The following is a 24,539-nucleotide window of genomic DNA, read 5'->3' on the forward strand; positions in this document are numbered from 1 at the left end:
TGGATTTTAAGGAAGGTTGTTATGATGGTCTGATGGAATTGTCATTGTGTATTGTGTGATTGTTTTATATTTGATTTTATAGTTGTTACCTGCCTAGAAACCCTTTGGGGATATAAGGAGAGTATGAATTAAATAATAATAATAATAATAATAATAATAATAATAATAATGGTGTGCAGTTTTTCATTCTGCTGATAAAGGGCAGTTTAAATTGTGTGACATTTGACATTTTGTTTGGTGATGGGCAGATGTAATTTGCAACTTCATCCTTATTCAAAATTGTGTGTCCTTTATATTTTGTGTACTTTAATATAATATATTCATGTCCTGAGACTTTGGAGGGTTTTAGTCCCCCAATCTCAAGGGCAACATTTCCAGGAAACAGGACTGACAAACTCAATGCTTTCTTAAGTCATCTGGGTGGTCTTCAGACTGTGAATGCTGTCAGCTGAACTCAGCTGCAGAATCTATCAAACTCAGTGGGAGAACCAAGCAGTGTTGGATGAGTTTTATCTATGTTCTGGATAAGGAATTGTATATATTTTCTTTTCTTTGGCTTTTGGTCTGATCTTATACACTTGGAAACTTTTTTAGGCTATAAAGTATAACGTGGACACTTTAAGTGGAAACATAAATATCTTTAGGTAGCCTCAGTAATTTATAAACTGAGAGTGGAGAGAAACTATAGACATGAAATATTCTGATGGTCTGTAGGTATATGGTGTGTAATACTAGATACATAAGGATGCATTCCTCTTAAAATGGCTATTTCTCCCCTCTCCATTCATTCTGAAATGACATGGTTCTAAGAAATAGTCCAAATAGTTGTTTGACCTTACAGCTGCCACACAGACCATGCCATGCTTGGCAATAGAGGGGTGGTAAAAAAAAAGTAACAATGGACACTTTTTAAAAATCTGAATGTGTTTGAAACTTGACTCAGGAGGACAAATCACATTCTAATGGGTGATGAGAAGAGAAGGGCAGTTACAAGTCTGATTCCACATAATAGATTGTCTTATCAAATTAGGTTTGTTTAGACAAAAGGTAAATTAACTTTGGCTATATAAATTAACAAAGGAACTTTAAAGGAACACTCCAGCATGGCATAGCTGAATTGCCACTTATCAAGCAGTTCAGTCATATTCCTTTCAGCTCTGGATAGGGGCAATGGCTTTTTGCTCTTCTGCAGGCATGAATTTACTAAGCATTCATATGATATCACCAATTGCACTATCACCAATTCCTGATGGTGTGAAGGGCCACTGTGCTTATTATGCACCTGAATGGACAGACTAGCCCTTCTCAGAGTAGACCTGTTGAAGTGAATAGGCATAGCTAACTTAAGTGCATTCATTAAGTGCATTCATTCTGAATTATTATTATTTGTTGTTGTTGTTACCTGCCTTTCAACCCAAGGTCCTAGCATTAAAAACAACCCTGAATGCAACTCTGTACTTTTTGCATTTCATTGGGAAGAATTTAGTGTTTTCTGAGCACAAGCATTTCTGCTTGCCAGACAGAATGTCCCCCTTCTCCCCCTGTATGTTGTTCTGGGGGTTCCCTGATAACTTGAGCATGGATTTAGTGGTGGTGATATCAAATGAATGCTTAGTAAGTTAATGGCTGCAGAAGAACAGAAAGCTATTGCCCCTATCCAGAGCTGAAAAGAATATGACTTCATTAGTGGGTGACCCTTGTGTGCTGGCTTCCGCTAGTGCACCAGGTTAATCAGATCCAGGCCATTGTAATTTAAATCCAGCTTTTATAAATGCTGTTCTCTTTACACCCATGTTTACAACTGCCAGCTGAAGACTGTACTTTATACATGACATGGAATCTAATCCACAGAAGCTCAACAAAACTCAACAAGAAGTTTTTGCTTCTGCTGTAATTAACGTGCTAGCCTTTAAGGTGCCACAAGAGCCTTTGTAAGCAGGGTCGGATTTAGGTTTGATGAGGCCCTGGGCTACTGAAGGTAATGGGGCCCTTTATATGTCCAACTGTCCTTTGTCAACAACAAATTGTCACTGTTTTTTGTATTGAATATATGCTATATGGTAATTTATAGACCTAATAGGTATCTAAAGCCATTTGCACATAACAAAATATGTATTTCATCAAAGTAATTGTTGAACTGTTGAACTGAAATACACTGAAAAACAATGTTGCTGTATGTAGGTTTTATTTTATTTGTTTTTTATCTTATATTTTGGAAATGTACATCCAGTGGGGTTTTTTCTTTACATTTTTGGGGGGTCCCCAAAAGAGTGGGCCCCTAAGCTATAGCTTGTTTAGCTTATACATAAATCCAGCACTGTTTATAAGTTAAGTCAGTGATGACTGTCATGTTAGATGTAGTAAAGTATTTGCACTGAATTAGAATAATGCATTATTAATGGTTCTATCAATCTGGGGCTTACTTTGCCTCTTGAACTTGGGCTTGTTTTGTTAATGCGTTTATAAATTTAGCCTTCCTTTTTTACTTCAGGTGTGGAAACAAGTGAATCACCTGAGACATGAATTTTGACTCTGTCTGTAACAAGCAGCTCCTTAGAAACCAACTAAAGGAGCCCCATGATGTTGAAGCACAGAACTGTGCAAAAGCATGTAGCACCTGCAACTCCAGTGTCGTATCGCCAAGAATACTTCCACCCCCATCCTACCGCCCCTCGGTGTATATTTATAACAGCAGCGACTGGGAAATTTGTGAGGAGTTACGGCTTCGAGAGCTTGAAGAAGCCAAAGCTAGGGCAGCCCAAATGGAGAAGACCATGCGTTGGTGGTCAGACTGCACGGCCAACTGGCGTGAGAAATGGAGCAAAGTCAGAGCTGAAAGAAATAAAGCCCGTGAAGAAGGGAGGCAACTGAAGCTTAAGCTGGAAGCCTCAATGAAAGAGCTGAGTGCCCTGAAGAAAATAAACCAATGTTTGCTCACAGAAAATGAAGATGTGGAAGCTAGGAGTGTGAGGAAAAAGAGCTTTGCCTTTTCTGAAATGTGTTTGATGACAGAGGACCATTTAGCATCTCTGGAGAAAGAGCCTGTTAAACATGTCCAGAGCAACAAGATTTTTGAGGTAGAAAGTCTCTGTCAGGTAAATAGATATGGGTCTTTTTTAAATCACAAAAATGAACCAATTCCCACCATAGTTCTAAACATTCTGAGGCTGCAATCTTTTACCCACTTTTTCATTTCAGGAAGTTTATGCGACTGAAAACCCTTTAGGAGACCACCAAGATAAAATAATCAGTTTGGAGATTCTTGATTCCAGAGGCAAACACACATCAGTTTTTCTGGAAAATCCTGACACAAGCAAAGAGAATGAAACCAGATCTCAGGACGATGAAGTAGTACATATTTCTGTGTTGCATTTGCATCTTCATGAATCAAGGAAAATCTTGCAGAAGGAGCAAAAGTAAGTTAATAACATATTTCCTTCTGTTAAAAAAATCCCCACATTTTTCTCCAAGAAAAACCTCTAACAGGCCAATTTTGGAATAGAATTACAGTGTATTTTGCAGGTAGTGAAAAGTCTAGTTCCAATGCCAAATTCATTGGGGACTAGTTCTTATTTCCCCCATTTATCTTTCTTATTAACTTTGTGAGATGGTGCCTGTCAACAACCGGAAAAAAGAGTAACATGCCTTTATGAAATGTTCTTACAAATCCTACTGTCTGCTCCACTGTGCAGTGTTTTAAGAACTTACTATTGACAGAGCAGTGGTGTTGAGTGTGATTTATTCTGGTATGTACTGTTGGCAGCTCTTGCTAATGATGGCAAATATTTATTCAGTTATTCAGTACCAAAAGTGTGCAAGGATGAGAGACACAAACAAGAGGACATTCTTACCCAGAGAGAATATCATATTAAGAACCAGTTCAAGAGTGTAGCAACAGTGTCCCTGCATACAGTTGTTCACCAGCTTGGTCCTGCACACAACCATATGAAATTAAATTAGCAATATGGCATGTTATCCTGTCCTGTGATGATTTCCAGCTTCACCCCTATCTTGCTAGTTAGTGGAAGGCTGACAGTGGCAGAGCGATGAACCCAAGTCTCAGAATTGTCTGTTCACTGAAATACACCTATGGAATCTATGTAACTGAAACTATCATGGAACTAAAGCTACCATTCTACATTAAAAACATCCAACAGGCAGCCGATACCATTCAGAAAGAATGACAGCATTGGAGGGGACCTTGATGGTCATCTCATCCAGTGCCCTGATATGGATACAAGTTTTTAAAGCATCCTTCCTTCTCGATTCTAAAACATGCAGGGAGCTTGCATGGATAAAAATGGCTTCCCACTTCAGAAGTTATCTCTCAACACTAAAAAGGCTACAAGGAACTGTGCAACCCTGCAGTTCCTTTGTATCCATGTTGCCCCTTCACATGAGTAATGTGTAAATAAGTACAGTCATACACTGGAAGTCGAATGGAATCCGTTCTGGAAGCCTGTTCCACTTCCAAAACATTCGGCAACCAAAGCATGGCTTCTGATTGGCTGCAAGAAGCTCCTGCAGCCAACCGGAAGCCCCGTCGGGCGTTCAGGTTCCAAAAATAGTTCGCAAACCAGAACAGTCACTTCCGGGTTTGCGGCGTTTGGGAGCCGAAACGTTTGAGAACTCAGCTGTTTGAAAACCAAGGTACGACTGTATTCAGTATCCCATGGGGAAATCTGATCTTTAGCGTTGCATCAGAACAAATGGTGATTGGGTTTGTTCTGACCTCTATCACAAAAGAGCAGGTATTCCAGGGGAAAGTGGCATGGCAAAGGCAAAACCACATGGACTCATGCCCAGAAGGCACGGGACAAGTGGGAAACTGCTTGGAAGGCACAGGGGTGCCAACTATAGGGGGCTCTGGGTGCCAGAGCACCCTACCATTGTTGTGGGTGCACCCACACTGCAGGGCCCCCATGCAACTTTTGAGGTCTCGCAAGACCTTGGAAAGCATCCTGTGGCCCAAGTTGGCTCCCCTGGGACAAGTGGAAGTGTGGAGAAGCCCTTTGTCTTCTTCTAGTGTGTTTCAACAACAGCAGCCACTAGGATTAAAACTGCACGTGCTTTAGCTCACCTGGATGCAGGATTGGGCTGCCCATTGCTTTTGAAAATGCCATTCTCCCTACCACAAGAACTGCAACAAAACCCTTCCGTATCTTGAAGAATATAGTCCTGGAACCCATGCAATATTTTAAAGTATTGTTTGTTATCATTCTTGTAACACTGCAGAATCCGCTTATCTCTGGAGAAAGAGATAGAGAAGCTGAAGTCAGAAAAAATTCTGTGGAAATGGAAATATGAGGAGCTAAGAAAGTCCAAACAGCAGAGTCTAAAGCAGGTATGTTGCAAAAGGCAGTTACCATGGGTAACTGAAAAATAAATGAAATTTCTTCTCTTTTGTTCTCTTGCTCTCCCATACGTACAAACTTAAGATGCAGATTCTGAGTTATGCCGAAGTAGAAATGAATACATCTTCCATGTTTTATTACATTTCTATGACTAGGCCCTACCCTGCTTTCAACCCACCTTCTGTCTGATTTAACATGGAAAATCCAATAATTATTCCCAGGGTGTGGTTTGAAAAAACACATGTCCACCACCCTTCTGAAGCTGTGTCTGGGTCAAAGTTAGAAGGTCAGAGTTACTGCCTCAGATCCGTATGTACACTGCATTGGGATCCCTTACAGAAGACAGCTGGGATATAAATGTAATAAACCAAGATATGATCATCTGAACACAGCTTTTTACTGTACATATATTGCTCTACTACTACAACAACAACAATCCCATGGGGTTCTACTTTAAGGTAAAATGGATTACACTTCCATACATGATACCTAATGCACCTGCTGAAGGTCAGTTTTAGCAAATTGTGTATTGATTGTGTGCTATAGAAAATGAAATGATAATGAAAATCTAGTGGCAACGAACTTTTTAATGCTCTAAAACGGAACCTATGAAATAATTAGCAGGATCTTGCTATAGAAATATAGCCTCTCCAGCGAACTTGCTCCGGTTTCAAACCTTCATATATACTATCATTTATTTAATACAGTTATATGCTGATTGATCGTTCACACTTCTAAGCTGTAGACATCAAAACAAACCATACAAAAGGAAACAATAAAGCAATAAACATAAAACTGAACACTACCTTGAAATAAGCCCTTAATCATGAGCATGAAGGGGAATGCCTGTCTAATCTCAGTTGGGAGACAGTCTTGGGCCCACTGCACTTAATGGACAGCTTCTAGTAGTCATAAAAACATAATATTCAATGTTAAGTCTCATTATAATATTATTATCCTTGATTAGAATTCAGGTCTGAGTTGACGTGCCTTCTGAAATAGGGTGGAGAGGGCAGTACATATATAAAATAGTAATAATGTGAGCATCCATCGAAAGCTGCAAACTTATACAAACTAACCTGCAAATAAGATGCTGTTCCCAGATATAATAATAATAATAATAATAATAATAATAATAATAATAATAATAATAATAATAATTTATTATTTATACCCTGCCCATCTGGCTGGGCCTCCCCAGTCACTCTGGGCGGCTTCCATAAAAACCAAAAATACAGTAAAATATCACACGTTAAAAACTTCCCTGAACAGGGCTGCCTTAAGATGTCTTCTGAATGTCAGGTAGTTGTTTATCGTTTTGACATCTGCTGGAAGGGCGTTCCACAGGGTGGGCGCCACTACCGAGAAGGCCCTCTGCCTGGTTCCCTGTAGCTTTGCTTCTCGCAATATATGTCTGTCCTCTGCTAGTCCTATGAAAGTGATGATTAAGAACAGTGTTTATTTTAGTCCAAGAAACTTGCAGCTTCCTTCACTGACCACTGGTGAGCAGTATAGACTTGCAAATGCTTTCTTGCCAATAGCATGAATTCTCCCCCTCCCAGGAAAATGTATTTGCTCATTATAAAATTGCTTTATGTTAGGTTTTTCTTTTCTTTTTTGAAAGGCTGTATTTGTGATGTGAATATATAGCTATTTGTATTAGCACTTACATGTAATTGCATTGCTGGATGATATAGTATGTTCTCCATAATAATTTTCCTCTTAATCTTATAGAAAACATAGCTAGGTTACATAGGTAAATTAAGGCAAATTATCAGACTGAACAGAAAGAGTGTATCTGGATTTTGTTTAATCAATGTGAAGGATGGATGGAAATTATTTTGAAATGCGACATGTGTGTTCAGTAGGTCTTTCAGCTGCAGGATAAATTGCTTGTAAAATGTATGGTGCAACTATAAATCACCATAATGCTTCCTTAGGGTGATTTCAGATGCTTCATTTTATCCAAAAGAATATTGCATCTTCAAGATCCACATCAATATGGCTTGTTAAAGGTTAAATCGGTTTTTAAATTATGTTTGAAGCAACCTGGGTATGTCTCCATCGTAGTACATGACGAGAGAATCAAATTATTGGGTGATTCCAGTGTAAAGAAAAATGTTAAGAGATTTTGGAGATGCTTCCAACACAATAAAAAAATGGTCCAGTTTATAAAAAAAATTGCACCTAAGTATAATTTGAGCATGGAAACACTGCCAGTAGATTAATGGAAGATTTTATTCCACATAAACAGCTGTCTACAGGTTATGCGAACCCGGAAGTACCAGAACGGGTTACTTCTGGGTTTCAGCGCTCATGCATGTGCAGAAGCGCTAAATTGCGCTTTGCACATGCGCAGAAGCACTGAATCGCGACCTGTGTGTGCGCAGACATGGCGCTATGGGTTGCGAATGTGCCTCCCGCATGGATCACGTTCACAACCCGAGGTTCCACTGTATTTCTTTTCTGTCCTGTTCTCAGAGATTATGGTTTTTGTAGATTTATTTATTTTCAAGTTTATATGTCTACCTAGATCAGAAGTTTCCAATGTGCTGTATTCAAACTGTTATTGGGGTTCAACTCACATCAACTTCAGCTAGCATGGCCAATGTTAGACATCAGGACGGCACGACATTGGTTACGCTGACCTAGATTAATAGAGTCCTTAGTGCCTGAGATAACTGCTTGAACAGTTAAAGTAGTGGGGGCAGGCGGCTTAATCTTACACTGATGACACCCAAAAAGCAGCAGGAAGAACATAGCAGCTTCTTGCGTGTCTGGAGTCCCACCTTCCTTCCTGCTTAGGGATGCCGGATGCAAAATGGTTGCCAGGGGCAGGTTCTTGCATCTTTGGTAGTTGTGTAAAAGAGATGATTGTAGCGTTTGTAGTTTAAATGGACAGGACAGAAGCCCTATCCTTTTTTGCATCATGTCCACCCACTGTAGCCCTTTATGCTCTGCTTACCTAGAAAGCTGAGTGCCCCTCTGCAGAAACTGGCAAGGCAACAGGTAGAGATGCAGTAAGAAGGTTAACATGGAACTTTGGATTGTGGCCCTTCAGTCTTAACACAAAAGCAGGAGTGGGGAACTGGTGACCCTCCAGACAGTAGTGGAGGGTGGGGTGAGTTGCAGACACTTCCCTGACCTCCTGGCAGATGAGCCACTGCTGGTCACTAGCAGGGGATGGGTGAGGTGGGGACAAGGTCACTACAGTGCAAATGCACCAGTCAGTTAAATCCAGCACTTTTGCTGGTCCATTGTCACTGTGCCACTATTCCCAGTGTTTCACCCCACCATCATAGTAATTCACCTGCCAGGGGGTCAGGTTAGCATCTCTACCCTACCATGCCCTATACTTCTGCCTTTGGGTGCTGCTGGACTACAACTTTCATAATCCCTGACCCTTGACCATAGTCTGACCATGGGGCTGATGGTAGGAGTTTGGAGTCTATCAACATTTGGAAGGCCACAGTTTCCCCATGCTTGCGTTAAATATTATTTTACTACCATGAGCAGCAGTAGGCTTCAGTGTGAATTATAGAACTTTTTAGAAAGCCATCAAATCGGGCTTGCTAACTCCTGAAGCTGAGAAACTAAGGAATGAAACTGAATCAATAGGGGGTGCAAAAGGTCCACCATCTTGAAGCCTTGGCTGTTTCGTAATGTGATAATTTAAAAGCAGTTTTCTCCTCCACTTGGCAAATAGAATGTAAACATACAACCCTACAATCATGCATTGAAATTCTGTGTACAGTGTTCAGATAAGTACCCACACCTGCTGCAAATGTAAACATACATCCACACCTGCTTAATTAAGTATGTAGAAAGAAGAGAAGTTAGATTTGTTCTTCCATACAGCTCCTGAAACTATGTATTTCTTTTATTTTAAAAAAATCAAACAAGTTAGAATGTAAACAGAACTGTATCAACTTTGAAACAAAAGAAGGGCATGGAAGAGACTCATTCAAGCATCTTTTCTCTGTGTCTTATTTAAAGCACAACTTGATTTAGTTCAGCCTTTATGTTTTATGGAGCTGTATGCTGGCGATTGTATGGAAAACCTATATGCTTCCTCCTCTGCAAAATTAAAAGAGGAGAGAGGAAACCTCTTTCCAGCTTGGTAGATATAGATGTGACCATGAGATATGTGGGTAATACATGATCTGTGCTTAAGGTTATCCTCAGAGTTGACCCATTAAAATTAATAGCCCTAAATTAGTCATATCCATTAACTTAATGTCTATTTTGAGTAGACCTATCATTAGATAACAACCCATTTTTTAAAAATAATAATAATCATGTAATTTAGATTGTTTAATAATAGTAACAGCAACAGAAACGTAAAAGGGTTAAACTCTATCTTCTTCATAAAGATAAATTCATTCACACTTGACATTTGATGTTTTTCCCCCTGAAGGATGTTTGCTGAAAATGTTTTTCCAATACACCATGCCTCTTTACAGTGGCTTTTTCTGTCGCAAAAAAGGGGGCAGGAAATGAATGTGTTTGCCTGGCTTGCCAGCCAATCATTAGTGCGGCCAAATGCCAAAGTGGGCAAGGTTCCTGTTCCTTTAAGAACTGTGCAAAAAAATGGGGTGGAATTGACACCAATTTCCATCAAAGTGTCATCTTCAAATCAGGTAGCCTTCAGATGTTTTGGACTATGACTCTCATCCTTTTTAATCCTTGGTCACACTGGCTGGGGCTTATGGGAGTTGTCCAAGAAATCTGGAGGGCACCAGATTGAAGAAGGCTGAGCAGTAACACAAGGTATTATCTGGCAGAGGTGTTTACCTGTCCTCCCAGCAGGTGAGTTACTGCTGCTTACTGGGAGGGGGTGAGGTGGTGCCATGCTAGCTTCCAGGCTGGTGGATCACTGATGCTTATGGGGGAGGAGGAGAGGAAGAGGGGTGATGTGGCAGGGAGGTCTGTGTTGTGAAAATGCACCAGCAGAACCAATATGCCGCTCCTGCTGATGTGTTTGCACTGTGCTGACCCAACCACCTTGTCACCTCTTTCCCTCTCATAAGCATCACCAACTCATCTTCCAGCAACCTAGTGTAGCAGGTCCACCCCAATGGGCAATCTGCATGTTCCCAAGACTCTGGTTGAGGGGTTGTTGTAAAAAACAACAATTGTTTCAATAAGACAAGGGCAATTTCTCCAGGGAATATCAAACACCTCCATAATCTTTCCTGTGTTTTTTATGTATCTGCAGCTCAGAAACACCCTAGTTTTTCCTCCACCTGCTTGTTCTTTGTTAGAATTCTTGCTCAGCTGCAAGTTAGATTTCTGCTGACTTCAAGATTGTCACCCTTTTTTCCACATGGACGTTTGTTGCCCAGAATAAGTGTGTGTGTAGGGGGGGGGGAGGAAAGTACTTTCACCAGCTGTTGGATAGGAGGAAAGATTTGCAAGAGTCAGACCAATCTCCCTAATGACTGTCAAAGCTCCATATGTTAGGAAGAAGATTGTAGTGAAGTGTTGCTTCCTTTAAATAATAAACAAGCAAACTCAACTTCAAATCATGAAGACCAAGCATACCCCGCTGTCACATTCACATCCTTTGCAGCAAAGGGGCAACGAACAGCAGTAATACAATGCGGTTTCAAGTACCATTAAAACGTTGTGTTTGATGGAAGCACGGTACCATCCTTTGAAATGTAAACCAAATATCTGTTGTGAAACCTTGAAACACATGTGGGAATTAGCAAAGACTCTTTCTGCTTCCTGCAAAGTTAGGATGTCATTGAGGCAAATTAAGAGATGAAAGCTCGTGTTTTTACGTCAGATCTTCTGGTTCAGAATGCCCCAAAGCAGCTGCCCTTTGGAGACTTCAAATTAAATTAGAAGAAATAATTGCTATAATCCCTTTGCCTAAAACAATTTTTGCCATTTACATAGGGTTTTGAACACAGTTTGTATAATCTATTACCACTGCCACCCCTGCTGGTTTCTTCTGTCATAATCCAATCAACTACTAGAAAAGCATGCTAATGAGTCTTTAAAAATCCCATTTGGAATGAACATCAGGGGCTCCAGCTTTCCCTGCCTAGTTGTGGAATCTAAATTCGCAAAGTTCTCAAAAGCAATCTAGATGAAGCAAGGCGATACACTGGATTGTGGATTTTGCTTTCCTGTGATGGAAATTCTTTTCTTCACTATGTGGAAAAACTTTATTATAGTAGAATGGAATGAGAAATCCCTGATAACATATATAACATGACCCCCACTAAATCAGTTCCCGGGTATGTTCACAGTATCTTTCCATCACATAGAAGTAACACCCTATTGGCCTGATCCTGAATTTGCTTCAATTGGAAGTTCAATGAGGCTTAGTCAGTGCACACAAGATTACAGACTAAGGGTGTGTATACATTGTTGCTACATCGTTATTTCCTCAGATTGGATCAAAGCTATTTTGGCAGTAGACACATCAAAAATAAGAAATGTTCACGGCAAATGACAGGATAGATATGGATTGTTATTGCAATCATCATGTATACAATGCTTCCTAAACCAGCAAAGTGACCATTAACGTTAAAAATCTGGCAATGGAAAATTTCTCTGGTGCCTACCTTCCTTTGATGCTCTAAGCATGTGCTTATTTTGCTTAATGGTTAATCTAACCCAGGTATTTATGCAGTCCAAAAAAGAGAGAGTGAAAAGTAAAAATATTCACCCACTTAAACTCTCGAATTGACTCTCCAATTATGGAATCTGATTCCATGTGAGCTCAGGCAAGCCCCTCCCTTGTTAAATTTAAAAGAGTCTTAAAGATTCCACTTTTCACCATGGCCTTTGGAGCTCAGTCTAAGGTATTGGATGCTGTTTTTTGGAGCTGGGTGGGTTACTTTGCTGGTATGCTGGCGTGTATCTTCCTGAGGTGGAATTGGATATTTTAATGGTTTTAACTAGTTTTACCGTTAGATGTTATGGATTTCTATTTGCACATGGCCTCGAGCCACTTTGAGAAGCAAATCTTGTTTACAAAGCAAGCTAAAAGCTTATAAAAATAAATATATATATTTAAAAATACACTGATTTTACAAGTTTTTACAACAAAGAATCCAGTACTGATAAGAGGATTTTGGAACTTCATTCTTTCATTGCTAAGTGCATTTCTGGACTAATACTTTATACTGGCCCATCTTAGACAGCCAGGCCCCAAATTGAAGCATTTGACATCTGTTCTTATGTTGTATTTTGCAATAAAATACAGTAGTTTCACTCCTGGCACTTTTGATTGGCTTTCCCAATCTGTTCTTTTCAAAGGGGGCCATCCACATCCATTAAAATCAATGTGGATTTTGCTATTGTGAGTCAATGAGGCAAAACAGAAGAATGGGCCCAGCAAATCATCATTCCTTCCATAAAATTGTGCTTGAAAAAATACTCATTATTTTCTCTTTGTCTCTGTTGTAGTGTTGGTTTATGCTGAACTGTGACATTGGAATGGGTGATTCCTTGTGACAATTTCAGCCTATAATTGCCTATAACAATTGGAGTTTTCTGTTTGCCTATGCTAAGCTTTGCAGTGGTGGTATGAATTTAAGTGTTCTACACTTGTGAGAGCTCCTTGTGTGTTTTAAAACCCTGGAAAACAAGGTTTTAAACCTCCTCATGTTCATAGTGTCTTCCACCTTCAGAAATTCAGGCTCCAGGTTATGGAGGGTGACGACAGATGCAATGCAGGGAAGGAGCTAGAGCCTTTGAGCAGGATTCAACTAAGCTGTTGTGCTACAGAAGGCACCATAAGAACTCCCGCTAGCACAATGGGACTTCCCTCTTCTCTCACCTCCTCCCCACATAATTTCACAGGTCAGGTTGGGAGAGTGGGCACAACCCCCCAGAACAGAGCACAGGGTGAAGAGAGGGGAGATCGTTCCACTAGGCAAGCAGAAAGACATGTGCTGATGGAGCAATCTCCTTAGCGTGATGTTGCATTCCTTTCTGTTTCCCTAATCATCCCGCTCATGTGCTAAGATAAAGAGTCACAATCCAGTGAGTTTATTTAGCAGCATATTTTTATGTTTTAAGCCAGGGGTGAGTAACCTCAGGCACAGGAACAAAGTTGGTCCTCCAGGCCTCTCTCTTTCATCCTAGCGATTCTCTCCTGACCATATGCTTACCTATTGGCTACATCCTCCTTGAATGATTTTGCCTGGCTGAAATGTGTTCTTGAATTGTGACTGTGCCTCTTGCTTGCTTGTCAGGGAGGAGTACAGAGAATGTGTGTGTGTGTGGGGGGGGTGTGCCTAAAACCTCTGGCTTTTATAGGGCTGGAATTTAATTACTGGGCAAAGGTGAGCATCACAGCCATTGCTCTGTTTACTTTTGCATCTGGACCTGTTTACCACTGAGATGTAGCAAACCTGTTTTTGCCTATAAGAGAATGTGCTCTTCAGGGCTAAAAAATTGTTTCCTTACCCCTGTATTAGGCCATCTAGAGACTATCGTTCAGATGATGCTTGCAGATGATATTTTTCATTTCTTCTATTTTTCAGTTTGGGATACATAATGATGTACATCAGACTGAAGTAACAAGAATCACAGAAAGTTTAGAGGAAGACCCTGGACCCAAATCTCATAACACTATGAAGATCTGGGACTTACAAGCAGAGGTATGTTTAGATATTTCTGAAGTGTGTGTTTACACAACAAAAGTTTATAGATCCTTTAGAATTATGTTAAATATGCTTTCCTAAATATATGCAGAACACATGGTACCCTGGATGTAAGTAGTATTTATATCAGGGGTGAAGGTTTCTATGGGAGTCTATTAGGAGTCTGAAAAAGCATATTGGAAGAGCACATTCAGTACATCTTGGTTGGAAAACTATTGGTTGAATAGTTTTTAAAAACCATTTTCATAAATTCAGTTAGTTTGGTCTTTGGGAATCTGGAGAAAATGAAGAGTTAGAATAAATGTTTACCGTATTTTTCGCTCTATAAGATGCACCAGACCACAAGACACACCTAGTTTTTGGAGGAGGAAAACAAGAAAAAAATATTCTGAATCTCAGAAGCCAGAACAGCAAGAGGGATCGCTGCGCAGTGAAAGCAGCAATCCCTCTTGCTGTTCTGGCTTCTGCGATAGCTGCGCAGCCTGCATTCGCTCCATAAGACGCACACACATTTCCCCTTACTTTTTAGGAGGGAAAAAGTGAGTCTTATACAGCAAAAAATACAGTATATTAAGGGAGGGAAAGGAGAACGACAAATTCTGTCTTTGAATAAAGGTAAAGGTAAAGGTACCCCTGCCCATACGGGCCAGTCGTGTCCGACTCTAGGGTTGCGTGCTCATCTCACTTAAGAGGCCGGGAGCCAGCGCTGTCCGAAGACACTTCCGGGTCACGTGGCCAGTGTGACGAAGCTGCAGCTGGCGAGCCAGCACCAGTGCCGCACACGGAAACGCCGTTTACCTTCCCGCTATAAAGCGGTACCTATTTATCTACTTGCACTTAAGGGTGCTTTCGAACTGCTAGGTGGGCAGGAGCTGGGACCGAAAGACGGGAGCTCACCCCGCCACGGGGATTCGAACCGCCGACCTTACGATCGGCAAGCCCTAGGCACTGAGGTTTTACCCACAGCGCCACCCGCGTCTTTGAATAGTTTGCTACAAAAGGGGTTTTAAAAAGGTAGAGTGGAGAATGATTTATATATACATGACTGAAGGGCCATGTACAAGTTCTTTGGCTGAATCAATTTGAGAGACCAATTTTCCCTCCTTAGTTTCTTTGTGTAAACTTTAAAATGACTATTTGAGAGTAGAGAAGTTCAGGTAGGACTCTTAGTTTTGTGAGATTAAGATTAGGTGTGAGTTCTTGAATACACTCATATAGAAAATGTCCCCCCCCCTTCAAAATAGAGTTCTGCACAAGCATGTTATTGAAATGTTTGTCATTTAGGACACCATGGTCTCCTAATCATTAAAGATACAGTTTCCACTATGGAATTTCTAAAAGACAAATTTACCGTACTTTTCCATGTATAACATTATGCTTTCTTACTTAAAAACTATGGTATGTTAAAAATTTGGGCTCATCTTATACATGGATAGGTGGCTTTTGCGATACGTGCATTTTCTAGCACCCCCCTAAAAAAAGCTGGACAACTCTGGCCCGCCACCCCCCAAAATATGGTAATATCTTTTGCCACAAATCCTTATCTCTCTCTAGCGTATCTTCATAGAAAATTTAAAAGTGTTTCCTCTCCCTCACTTTTTCACTAATGTGAAAAAGCACCCAACCACAGCACACTGTGTATAAACTCTACACAGGGAGGCAGCAAGGCGTGATTTTCATCAGGATGACAGTATGGAGAAAAGGGAGGTTTAATATGTTTCCCTTGCCTCCAACTGATCCTGATGGAAAATTACACCCTCTGCACTGCTGCATGGAGAAAGGGAAAGACAGAAAAAACTCTCACTGTTGCCACAGAAAACAGTTTCTGAAGAAAGGTGCTTTTTTGCCAGTCCTCCCTGTAGATCACTTGTACTTTCTGAACAAGAATGGGATAGCATTTGAAGCAGCATGGGAGTTGGTGTCTAGTTCAGTAGGGATGGGATAATAGGTAAGACTTTGCCCTTCTGTAAGCTGGAGCCTACAATGAAATAGTAGCATTCATTTACAGCAGGGACGTCCAGCTCCCAATAGACTATGATCTACGCACAGTATAAAAAAAAACAACTGGCAGTGATCTACCCATTGTCAGACCAAATTTGTCGAGCTTTATTTGGGAGGGGGAGATCGCTGAGGGGCCAGAGATCTACGAGGAGCACCCCGCGATCTGCCAGTAGATTGCGATCTACCTGTTGGGCATGCCTGATTTACAGGATCGCAACTGGGCATCCCAGACAGTATATTTTCAACAACAGCTGTTTTCAGACATTTTAACATGATGAAACCATTGTATTAGTTTACTGCCAAAAGCTTGCTTGCATGTTTATGAACCTGGAAATGGGAAACTGGTAATAGGCTGGTGGAAAAGTCTTAAGGGAGACAAAACATGAGATAAAATGAGTAGTGTGCATGATCTGATCTGCTTATCAAGGGCATAATGGTATTAAAATACTCTCTGGATGTCATTTGCTCTATGCAACCTGTCGTCAATGTATAGTCAGGATACCTCAGAAACTATTGTTTCAAACTGCAAACCATATATGACTGCTCTGCTCTCATTTAAAACCTGTGCAATTGTAGCATAGCTCTTTTGAACACTAATAGTCTTGTATTGATTTTATTTTGTCCTTGTTGAGCTCTTTAAATTTAAAACAGCTGTTTTGCCAGTAGTTGTTCAGGATAGCCTGAGGCACCGCTCTGTTGTCTTTAACAAGGATTCATGACCTCCTGGTGTAGGAAGTCTTTAGGTCATTTTTGGGTTGCTTGTTTATGAAGAAAAAGAGGGTGAGCGTTAAAAATGGACTTTTCAGTAGAGATTATCAGAGTTAATTTTCCCCCAGAAACATAGTAAATTGATAATAACTAACCTCCTCTGCTGTGAATAGGTTTCTGTATGATGCAAAGTAGTAAAAAGAATACACACACACACACACACACACACACACAATAAGAGAATTGTTCCCACAAGTGGTTATGGTTCAAAGCATGCATGACAATTGCAGAGTCATTTGTTTAAAAACTGCCTTAATTATGTATAAAGCAAGAAACAGTTATAGAACAAAAGGGTCACAGGGATGAGGAGAATGGAGCCTTTCCTTTGGGGAATGGTCATAACTCAGTGATAGAGCATCTGCTTTGTTTGCAAGAGGGTTCTAGGCAACTTCAGGCAGAGCTGAGAGGGGCCCCAGTCTAAAACTTTGGAGAGCCATTGACAATCAAGGTAGGCATTACTGAGCTAGATGAACCAATAGTCAAACTCACTAAGAGGCAAAATAAAAAAATTCCTTCCAGTAGCACCTTAAAGACCAACTAAGTTAGTTCTTGGTATGAGCTTTCGTGAGCATGCACACTTCTTCAGATACACTTCTTCTTCTGTGTATCTGAAGAAGTGTGCATGCACACGAAAGCTCATACCAAGAACTAACTTAGTTGGTCTTTAAGGTCTTTAAGGTGCTACTGGAAGGAAATTTTTTTTATTATTTTGACTATGGCAGACCAACACGGCTACCTATCTGTAACTGGAATCACTAAGAGGCAGTTTCCTATGTTTCTCCCACCACCTTCTGTTCCTAGGTTGTGTTCACACAGCTATTTATTTGGGGCATCCCCAAACTCTGCCCTCGAGATGTTTTTAGGACTACAATTCCCATCATCCCTGACCACTGGTCCTGTTAGCTAGGGATGATGGGAGTTGTAGTCCCAAAACATCTGGCGGGCCAAGTTTGGGGTGCCTGCCCTAACTCTTAATTTCCACATTATATTTGAGCTTTCACACAATGTAAATCTCACTTCTGGGAATCTAGAGGAAGTTGAGAGATCATTTCCGTGTTAATTGCTTCCAGGGAAAAAAAATCATTTGCAAATCCATTAACCCAGAAAACCGCAGGGGTAAAGTGACAAAATTAGGGGGAGTAGACCAGCATACAGTTCTTTCCTGCCTATTTTATGGAAGAAAGCATACAGGGAAAAGAAGCACACACATATGGAAAGGATGAGAGAGTAGCGACATCGCCCAATGACATTTGTTGTGTGTCACAGCACACTCACGGGTGTGACTGAAATTTAGCATGATGTGCTAGTATATTGGTCAGAAAGCCATAGTTCCAGAAAGCAACCGCTACTGCAGTTTGAAATGAAAGCAAGATGAAGATGCTAATACAATATTCCCCACTTCTGAATGAAATCTTAGTCTCTCCCCACTCCCCCAAGGCATTATTCCCCTCAGATATTAGGAGTGAGCTTGCCTGGGGGTAAAGTACTTGGAAATATAAAAAGGTAAGCAAGCTACTGCGTATTAATCACAACAGTTCTATTAAATTATTATTAGCAGGCATCGTTTTACAGTCTGAAGAACCATGCCTCAGCTACAGTAATAAGTAAAATGTCCTCTCTCCAATCAAAAAATGAAGAAAAGCCTTAATGTAATAGATAAGTACAGGCTTCCTTATCCTCGGCCCTCCAGATGTTTTAAGATTACAATTCTCATCATCCCTGACCACTGGTCCTGCTAGCTAGGGATCATGGGAGTCGTAGGCCAAAAACATCTGGAGGGCTAAGGTTGAAGAAGCCTGGATAAGTAGAACATGTCTTTGGAACATTTTGAAATGTTCCCAAATATATAGCCTTCAAAAGAGTTCTGTATCATATCAAAGCTTGCACACAAATACTAGGCCAGTCTTTGTGTTTTCTGTGTGTTTTGTTCTGTGGGGACTACACAAAGATATAGTCCCCACATTATTTTAGGTATTTACTTTATTGCAATGCAGTCTTCAAACTGAAGAAAAGCAATCCATTTAATAGAAAAAAAAATCCATTTAATAGAAAAAAAATCTTTTTATTCAAGTAATTTTTTTGGATATGTGAACTGAAATTTCTCAGATGTCTAGGATAAATATACTTGCCTTTTTACCTCATATCTGCGTCAGGCAGTCCTACCTGCCTAATAGTTTGGCTGGAATTCACTCTTGGGTGCTTTCTTTCCTTTCCTGAATCCAGTGAAGAATAAACATTACATTGATTAGTCAGCATTGCAGAAAGATGAATTGCTTAGGATGGCAATTGAGGACCGAACTAAGCATTCTACAGCAGATGTTGGTAACATTTGTCTGCTAGTTCTGTTTGCTTTTTATGAAAAGCAGTCTTCCAGCTTCAATCATTAGCCTTCAAAATTCACACTTCTCCAAATTATGCAATTCAGTTCTCCAACCCCAAAATATGCACAAAACACATATATATTAGTGAAAATAACACAGAAAATGGGGACATTGCTTGTAAAAATATGTGCATTAGGTAACATTGCATAAAAATGAATATATTAGATGAAATGCTGGTGAATTTCCATAAGGACTTTAAGGGAAAAAAAAATTATAAAGTGTTGCAAAAAATGAGATTGGAAAAATGAGAAAATGAGGAAAATCTAAAATGGCAGTTGTCCATCACTAGCTGCAATGTCCCTCTGCAATGTTTTTAAGGTGTGAGAAGCTTCAACTAAGTACTCCTCATGTTGCAGTACTTATATTTTCAAAGGATCCATAGATCACATGGACTAATCAGTTGACAAGACTGTTTTTCATTTCCTACCTTGTTTCCTAACATCTCCATCGATGTCTTCAACTATCCATAACTAGTGAGCAATAGGTTGTTGTTTTTTAAATGGTTACTCTTTGCCACCATACTAGTCTTCATCTAAAAATAAATTGGAAAGGCAGGGATATATATATATATATATATTTGTTTTCGTAGATTTTCACGGGTACAGGAATGCAGGTTTTGGTGTCCTCGGGTGTCTTCCCGTGTAAAAGTTGGGGTGTCTAGGCGACGTTTCGACGAGGTCTCACTCGTCATCTTCAGGCTGGTGCTTTCGGCTTCTTGTTACTGGAACAGAGCGGGATCTCAGTGTTTGAGTTCCTATAAATACTGTAGAGGGGTGTGGTGTATTGCCTCAAAAGTTCTGGGCAGAGGGGAAGTTCCCAGGCTAGTGTTCTTTTCTTCTTTTGTTCCTTAATTACTTGAGGGATATCTTGAGTGATTTCTTGAGTGATATTCAATATCACTCAAGAAATCACTCAAGATATCCCTCAAGTAATTAAGGAACAAAAGAAGAAAAGAACACTAGCCTGGGAACTTCCCCTCTGCCCAGAACTTTTGAGGCAATACACCACACCCCTCTACAGTATTTATAGGAACTCAAACACTGAGATCCCGCTCTGTTCCAGTAACAAGAAGCCGAAAGCACCAGCCTGAAGATGACGAGTGAGACCTCGTCGAAACGTCGCCTAGACACCCCAACTTTTACACGGGAAGACACCCGAGGACACCAAAACCTGCATATATATATATATATATATATATATATATATATATATATATATATATCCTGGGTTTGGCCAGAGTTTACATCTTCTATACTTTTGTGTTGATAGTATGAACAATGAAAAATGCAAGTTAGTCTAAGAAATCAATAAACCTGGCTTCAGACATTGCTTCTTTTCTTCTGTATGACCCATCAGATGATACCAAGTTACGAAAAGACTGTATGGATGTCTTTCTCTATTGTTATGAGTTTGTGGGTTCAAGACACCTATAATTTATGGATTTAATAGGTGTTAGAATTTATTTAATGCTTGTAGAATTAAACTGGAAGTCAGACTCTTAGAAGGTGGATTCATCTTCCCTTGCTAGAATATCACCTGACAGATAGGACATTAACAGAGAACAAAGACAAGGAGGTGGGCCATCAGCAAAGCAGAGACTCTCTGCGCAAATGGGTGGAGCTCCACCCTGAGCTCTGAGATTGGTAGTCAGTAGACAAGGCTAGAAATTTTGTTAGGAGGAAGTTTTAGGATTTCTGTGGCATGATCAAGGGGGAAAGGTATCGGTCTGTTGAAAGCAAGTGAGAGAGGGGGGCCAGAGCACAATGTGGACTACCTGCTTTGAATTGGGAGACTGCAGCAGTGGGAGAGATGGGATTCTCTTGCAGTGTAATGCTTTGAAGCCCTACACTGTAGGCTCAGGTTATATATATGTATAAATAAACCATATAGCATAAAGACATGTAACAGTATATAAGGAGCTAGGAGCTCCATGCATAAATCCCAGCAGAATCCTGGGAGCTGTTCTGTATGTCATAGCTGTTTGACATCTCAAGCATATTAAGAACCCTGGATTAATTTGCCTGCATAATAGTAGCATGGGCCCACAAGTTTAATTTGCCTACAGCTGTGTGCCTTTTCCAGGAAAAGGGTTCTTGTCTTCACAGATTCTGCCATCCTCCTCTCCCATTTTCCAGATGGAAATACCACAGCCTGAAAGTACATCAGTATGGGAAAGAAGAAAAAACCTTGAAATAGAAAATCAAGAACTGGGTATAGACAACAGAAGATTAAAGGCCAAGATGAAGGATCTTCAAGATTTTCTGGACAGAAAAAGTAAATGGCCTGCAATTCATCTGTGTGGAGATCTCAAGATACCATACAGTGAACTGCTGGGGGGAAATAAGGTATGATACTTAGTTCAAGCATTTCGGCAGGGGGTAGTTTGAGCTGTAGCAAATACTTCTCCCGCATTTCATCCTCATCCCTGACTTCCACATTTTAGGTGGGGCTGTCTCATGGGGAAAGTGCCTATACAGAGACCTGCACCCAAGCTAGAAACCTGCACATTCTACAGAGTTCGGCACCTAATGTGTGAATATTTCAGTGGAGCCTAAAAGCTGCATAATTTTGGAGGTGGAGCCAGTGGTGGGACCCCTTTCTACACATGATGCCACCTGACACAATTCATAGCAGAAGGGAGCTTTAATTGAATTTATTATCAGCATTCTTTTCTGCATAAAATATCAATTACCCGGTCATGATTTCTGCATTAAACATGTTATTAATTATATTTATACTTCGCACAATAATAGTGCAAATAAGCATCAAAGGAATATTATTGTAGCTATAAAAAAGCACTTATTTTTCAATGAATATTTGAAGATAATTGCTTTAGCAGTCTGCCAAAAGTCAGGGGGTTTTGCAGTGGGTCAGCCAAACAGAATTTTATAGGATGCATCCACATTGGCTGTTTGTGCATGATCTGCTATGGTTATATGTGATATTCATGATTTCAGACAATAGCTTGCATTGTAAATCACCAGAATATTAATGAAAGCATATCTATAGCAGCCTATAAGACTGCTATATCTGGATGATCGTAACAATATTAAGAAGCAATAGAGTTAGAGTGGATCAGGACACTGATCAAATAAATTCCTCTCGTGTGTTTAGAGTTTGTTTTGAATTGCTTCTTTTTGGTAGCCCAGACCAGGACCACATCTTATGGGGGAAAATAAAATAAAACGACAAGATAATGTAGCATGAACAGAAGATCATTTATCTTCATTGGATGTGTTGCCAGTGCTTAATTTGTAAAATGAGCGGTGTCAGTGCTCAACAGTGCCAGATGCTATCACAGGAGCTTTGGGCTGACTGTCAATACAATACTGGGGGGGGGGGGGTTGAATTCTGCATATACATAGAGGCATTTATCCCTCTGGCCAAATGCAAAGGATGGCATGCAAGTCTAAGAGTTCAAGGATCCAGTTGTTGCTGTTGGAATGTATTGTGGGGTTTACCGTAAGTCAGGCTAGCTTTAAAGGTACACCAGAAAAACAACAGAATACCCAGCCCTCAACACCCCAAAGTACAAAGACCATGCAATTTACTCATTAGTCAAAGAAGTCTTTAGGTTTCCATTTTCTAGGCAGGCTAGAAACCACCAAAGATATAGACCTGGGATAGGTGGATAGCTAGTGTTGTGCCCTCCAGGTGTTAATGTCTATAACTCCCATTATTCTTAGCCAATAGAAGTTGATGGAAGTTGAGGTCCAGCAACATTTGAGGGGCAGCACATTGGGTACCCCTGTTGTAGACCTAAGAGAAAGGGAAGGGGGGCAGATAAGGAACTAATTCTAGAGAAAGGGGAAACCAGCCTGAACAGGAGACACCACAGAACAAAAAGGATGTGAGATTTGGAAAAATCCATCCCAAGTTAAAATCAAGAAGCCAAAGGAAATAGTTTGGGGGTAGCATTTACAAGCCAAGCATTTATTTATTTTTTAAGTTCTTACTAACTTTGCATTCAGTGGTCTGGAGGAGCAGCAATTATTCTCAATGTGTGTAGTAGTTCCATGCATTATTGCTCACTTGGGCAGCTGCCTCAAGGCCAAACTAAATGAGACACCATTCAAGCAATTAGCTTTTTAAATAACGGCATGAATGGGAGCTTTCCCCTTTATGCACATAGCAGGTATTGGGGCTTGATCCAGACTGTGAACCAGGGAAAGGATAAAAGGTAAAAGGTCCCTATCCTGTGTCAGGGTCCCAATCCAGATCAGCACCCTTGTGCTTGCTATTTACATTAAAACAAGAACAACGCTTGGTAATTGTGTGACTGGTGTCTTATCAAGTTTAAAGTAAAGGTAAAAGGACCCCCTGACCATTAGGTCCAGTCGTGGCCAACTCTGGGGTTGCGGCGCTCATCTCGCTTTATTGGCCGAGGGAGCCGGTGTACAGCTTCCAGGTCATGTGGCTAGCATGACTAAGCCGCTTCTGGCAAACCAGAGCAGCACATGGAAACACCGTTTTACCTTCCCGCTGGAGTGGTACCTATTTATCTACTTGCACTTTGATGTGCTTTCGAACTGCTAGGTTGGCAGGAGCAGGGACTGAGCAATGGGAGCTCACCCCGTTGCGGGATTCGAACCGCCGACCTTCTGATCGGCAAGTCCTAGGCTTTGTAGTTTAACCCACAGCGCCACCCACGTCCCTTATCAAGTTTAGTCCTCAATTAATACTTTAGCTGGTCCAACCTACATTTTATTTCAAATTCCCACTTGGATGCCAACAATCAAGTGATTGACAAGAGAACTATTTACAAAGGAAAGGAAAAGAGAGAGTCAGTCATGGGAGCTCCATGCATACGAACACAGTTCTAAACCAGCTTTTTCAACACCACTGCTTTCTGCACAAGAACCAGCCTATGGACATTGCAGGAGGCTGGACTAGATGATCCTCAGGGTCTCTTCCAACTCTACAATTCTACGAATCTATGATTCCATATCAGAGTTGCTACCTCTCAGATATATACCTCGGATAATAGACTCCCACCCTTAAATAAGTGATGGTGCCTCCCTAGCTTTAGCAGTGTTTCTTGTTGTTATTGAAAGAAAAATAGCCAAAGTGTGTAAAGAAAAATAGAGAAGTGTGTAGCCTTCTCTTTCCGATCATGAGCACAATGCCTTGGGGATAAATGTTGAGACAAGATTATATCTGAATTTGGACCAACTGTGTATTTCTCTGTTCCATGGAGAGACTCCAGTTACATGAAACTTTTAGACTATACTAAAAACAAAATACGGGTTTTATTTCACCAGGCTTTTGTGTTGACCCCTTTACTGTGATAGAATAACGCATTATTGCTTTTCCACCTTTCCATCTACAGTTTCTATGACTGGTATATATCATATTTCCCTTTAGCCCTACTGCCAAGTTTTTTAGACAGCTGCCTTGATTGCATGAAA

General features: G+C 40.5%; 1 protein-coding gene across 3 annotated transcripts in view; it reads left to right on the plus strand.

Moving 5' to 3' along the window:
* The window catches only part of CCDC102B (coiled-coil domain containing 102B), a 76,745-nt gene that overhangs the window by 10,032 nt on the left and 42,174 nt on the right, over window positions 1–24,539 (plus strand). Inside the window, exons 2-7 of one of the 3 annotated variants that reach the window (XR_014529480.1) lie at window positions 2,492–3,095; window positions 3,199–3,416; window positions 5,236–5,344; window positions 13,862–13,978; window positions 21,267–23,432; window positions 23,800–23,897. Coding sequence is in view for 2 of the 3 variants with exons in the window: in XM_083518738.1 (XP_083374864.1) it covers window positions 2,520–3,095; window positions 3,199–3,416; window positions 5,236–5,344; window positions 13,862–13,978; window positions 21,267–21,476 (1,230 nt within the window). In the remaining variant the exon portion in view is untranslated. Of the gene's footprint in view, window positions 1–2,491; window positions 3,096–3,198; window positions 3,417–5,235; window positions 5,345–13,861; window positions 13,979–21,266; window positions 23,433–23,799; window positions 23,898–24,539 lie in introns of those variants that run through there. The other 2 variants (XM_083518738.1, XM_083518739.1) reach the window with 2 other exon arrangements.

Source organism: Podarcis liolepis (assembly GCF_965112155.1).
Source record: "Podarcis liolepis genome assembly, chromosome: 8".
Classification (NCBI taxonomy): domain Eukaryota; kingdom Metazoa; phylum Chordata; class Lepidosauria; order Squamata; family Lacertidae; genus Podarcis; species Podarcis liolepis.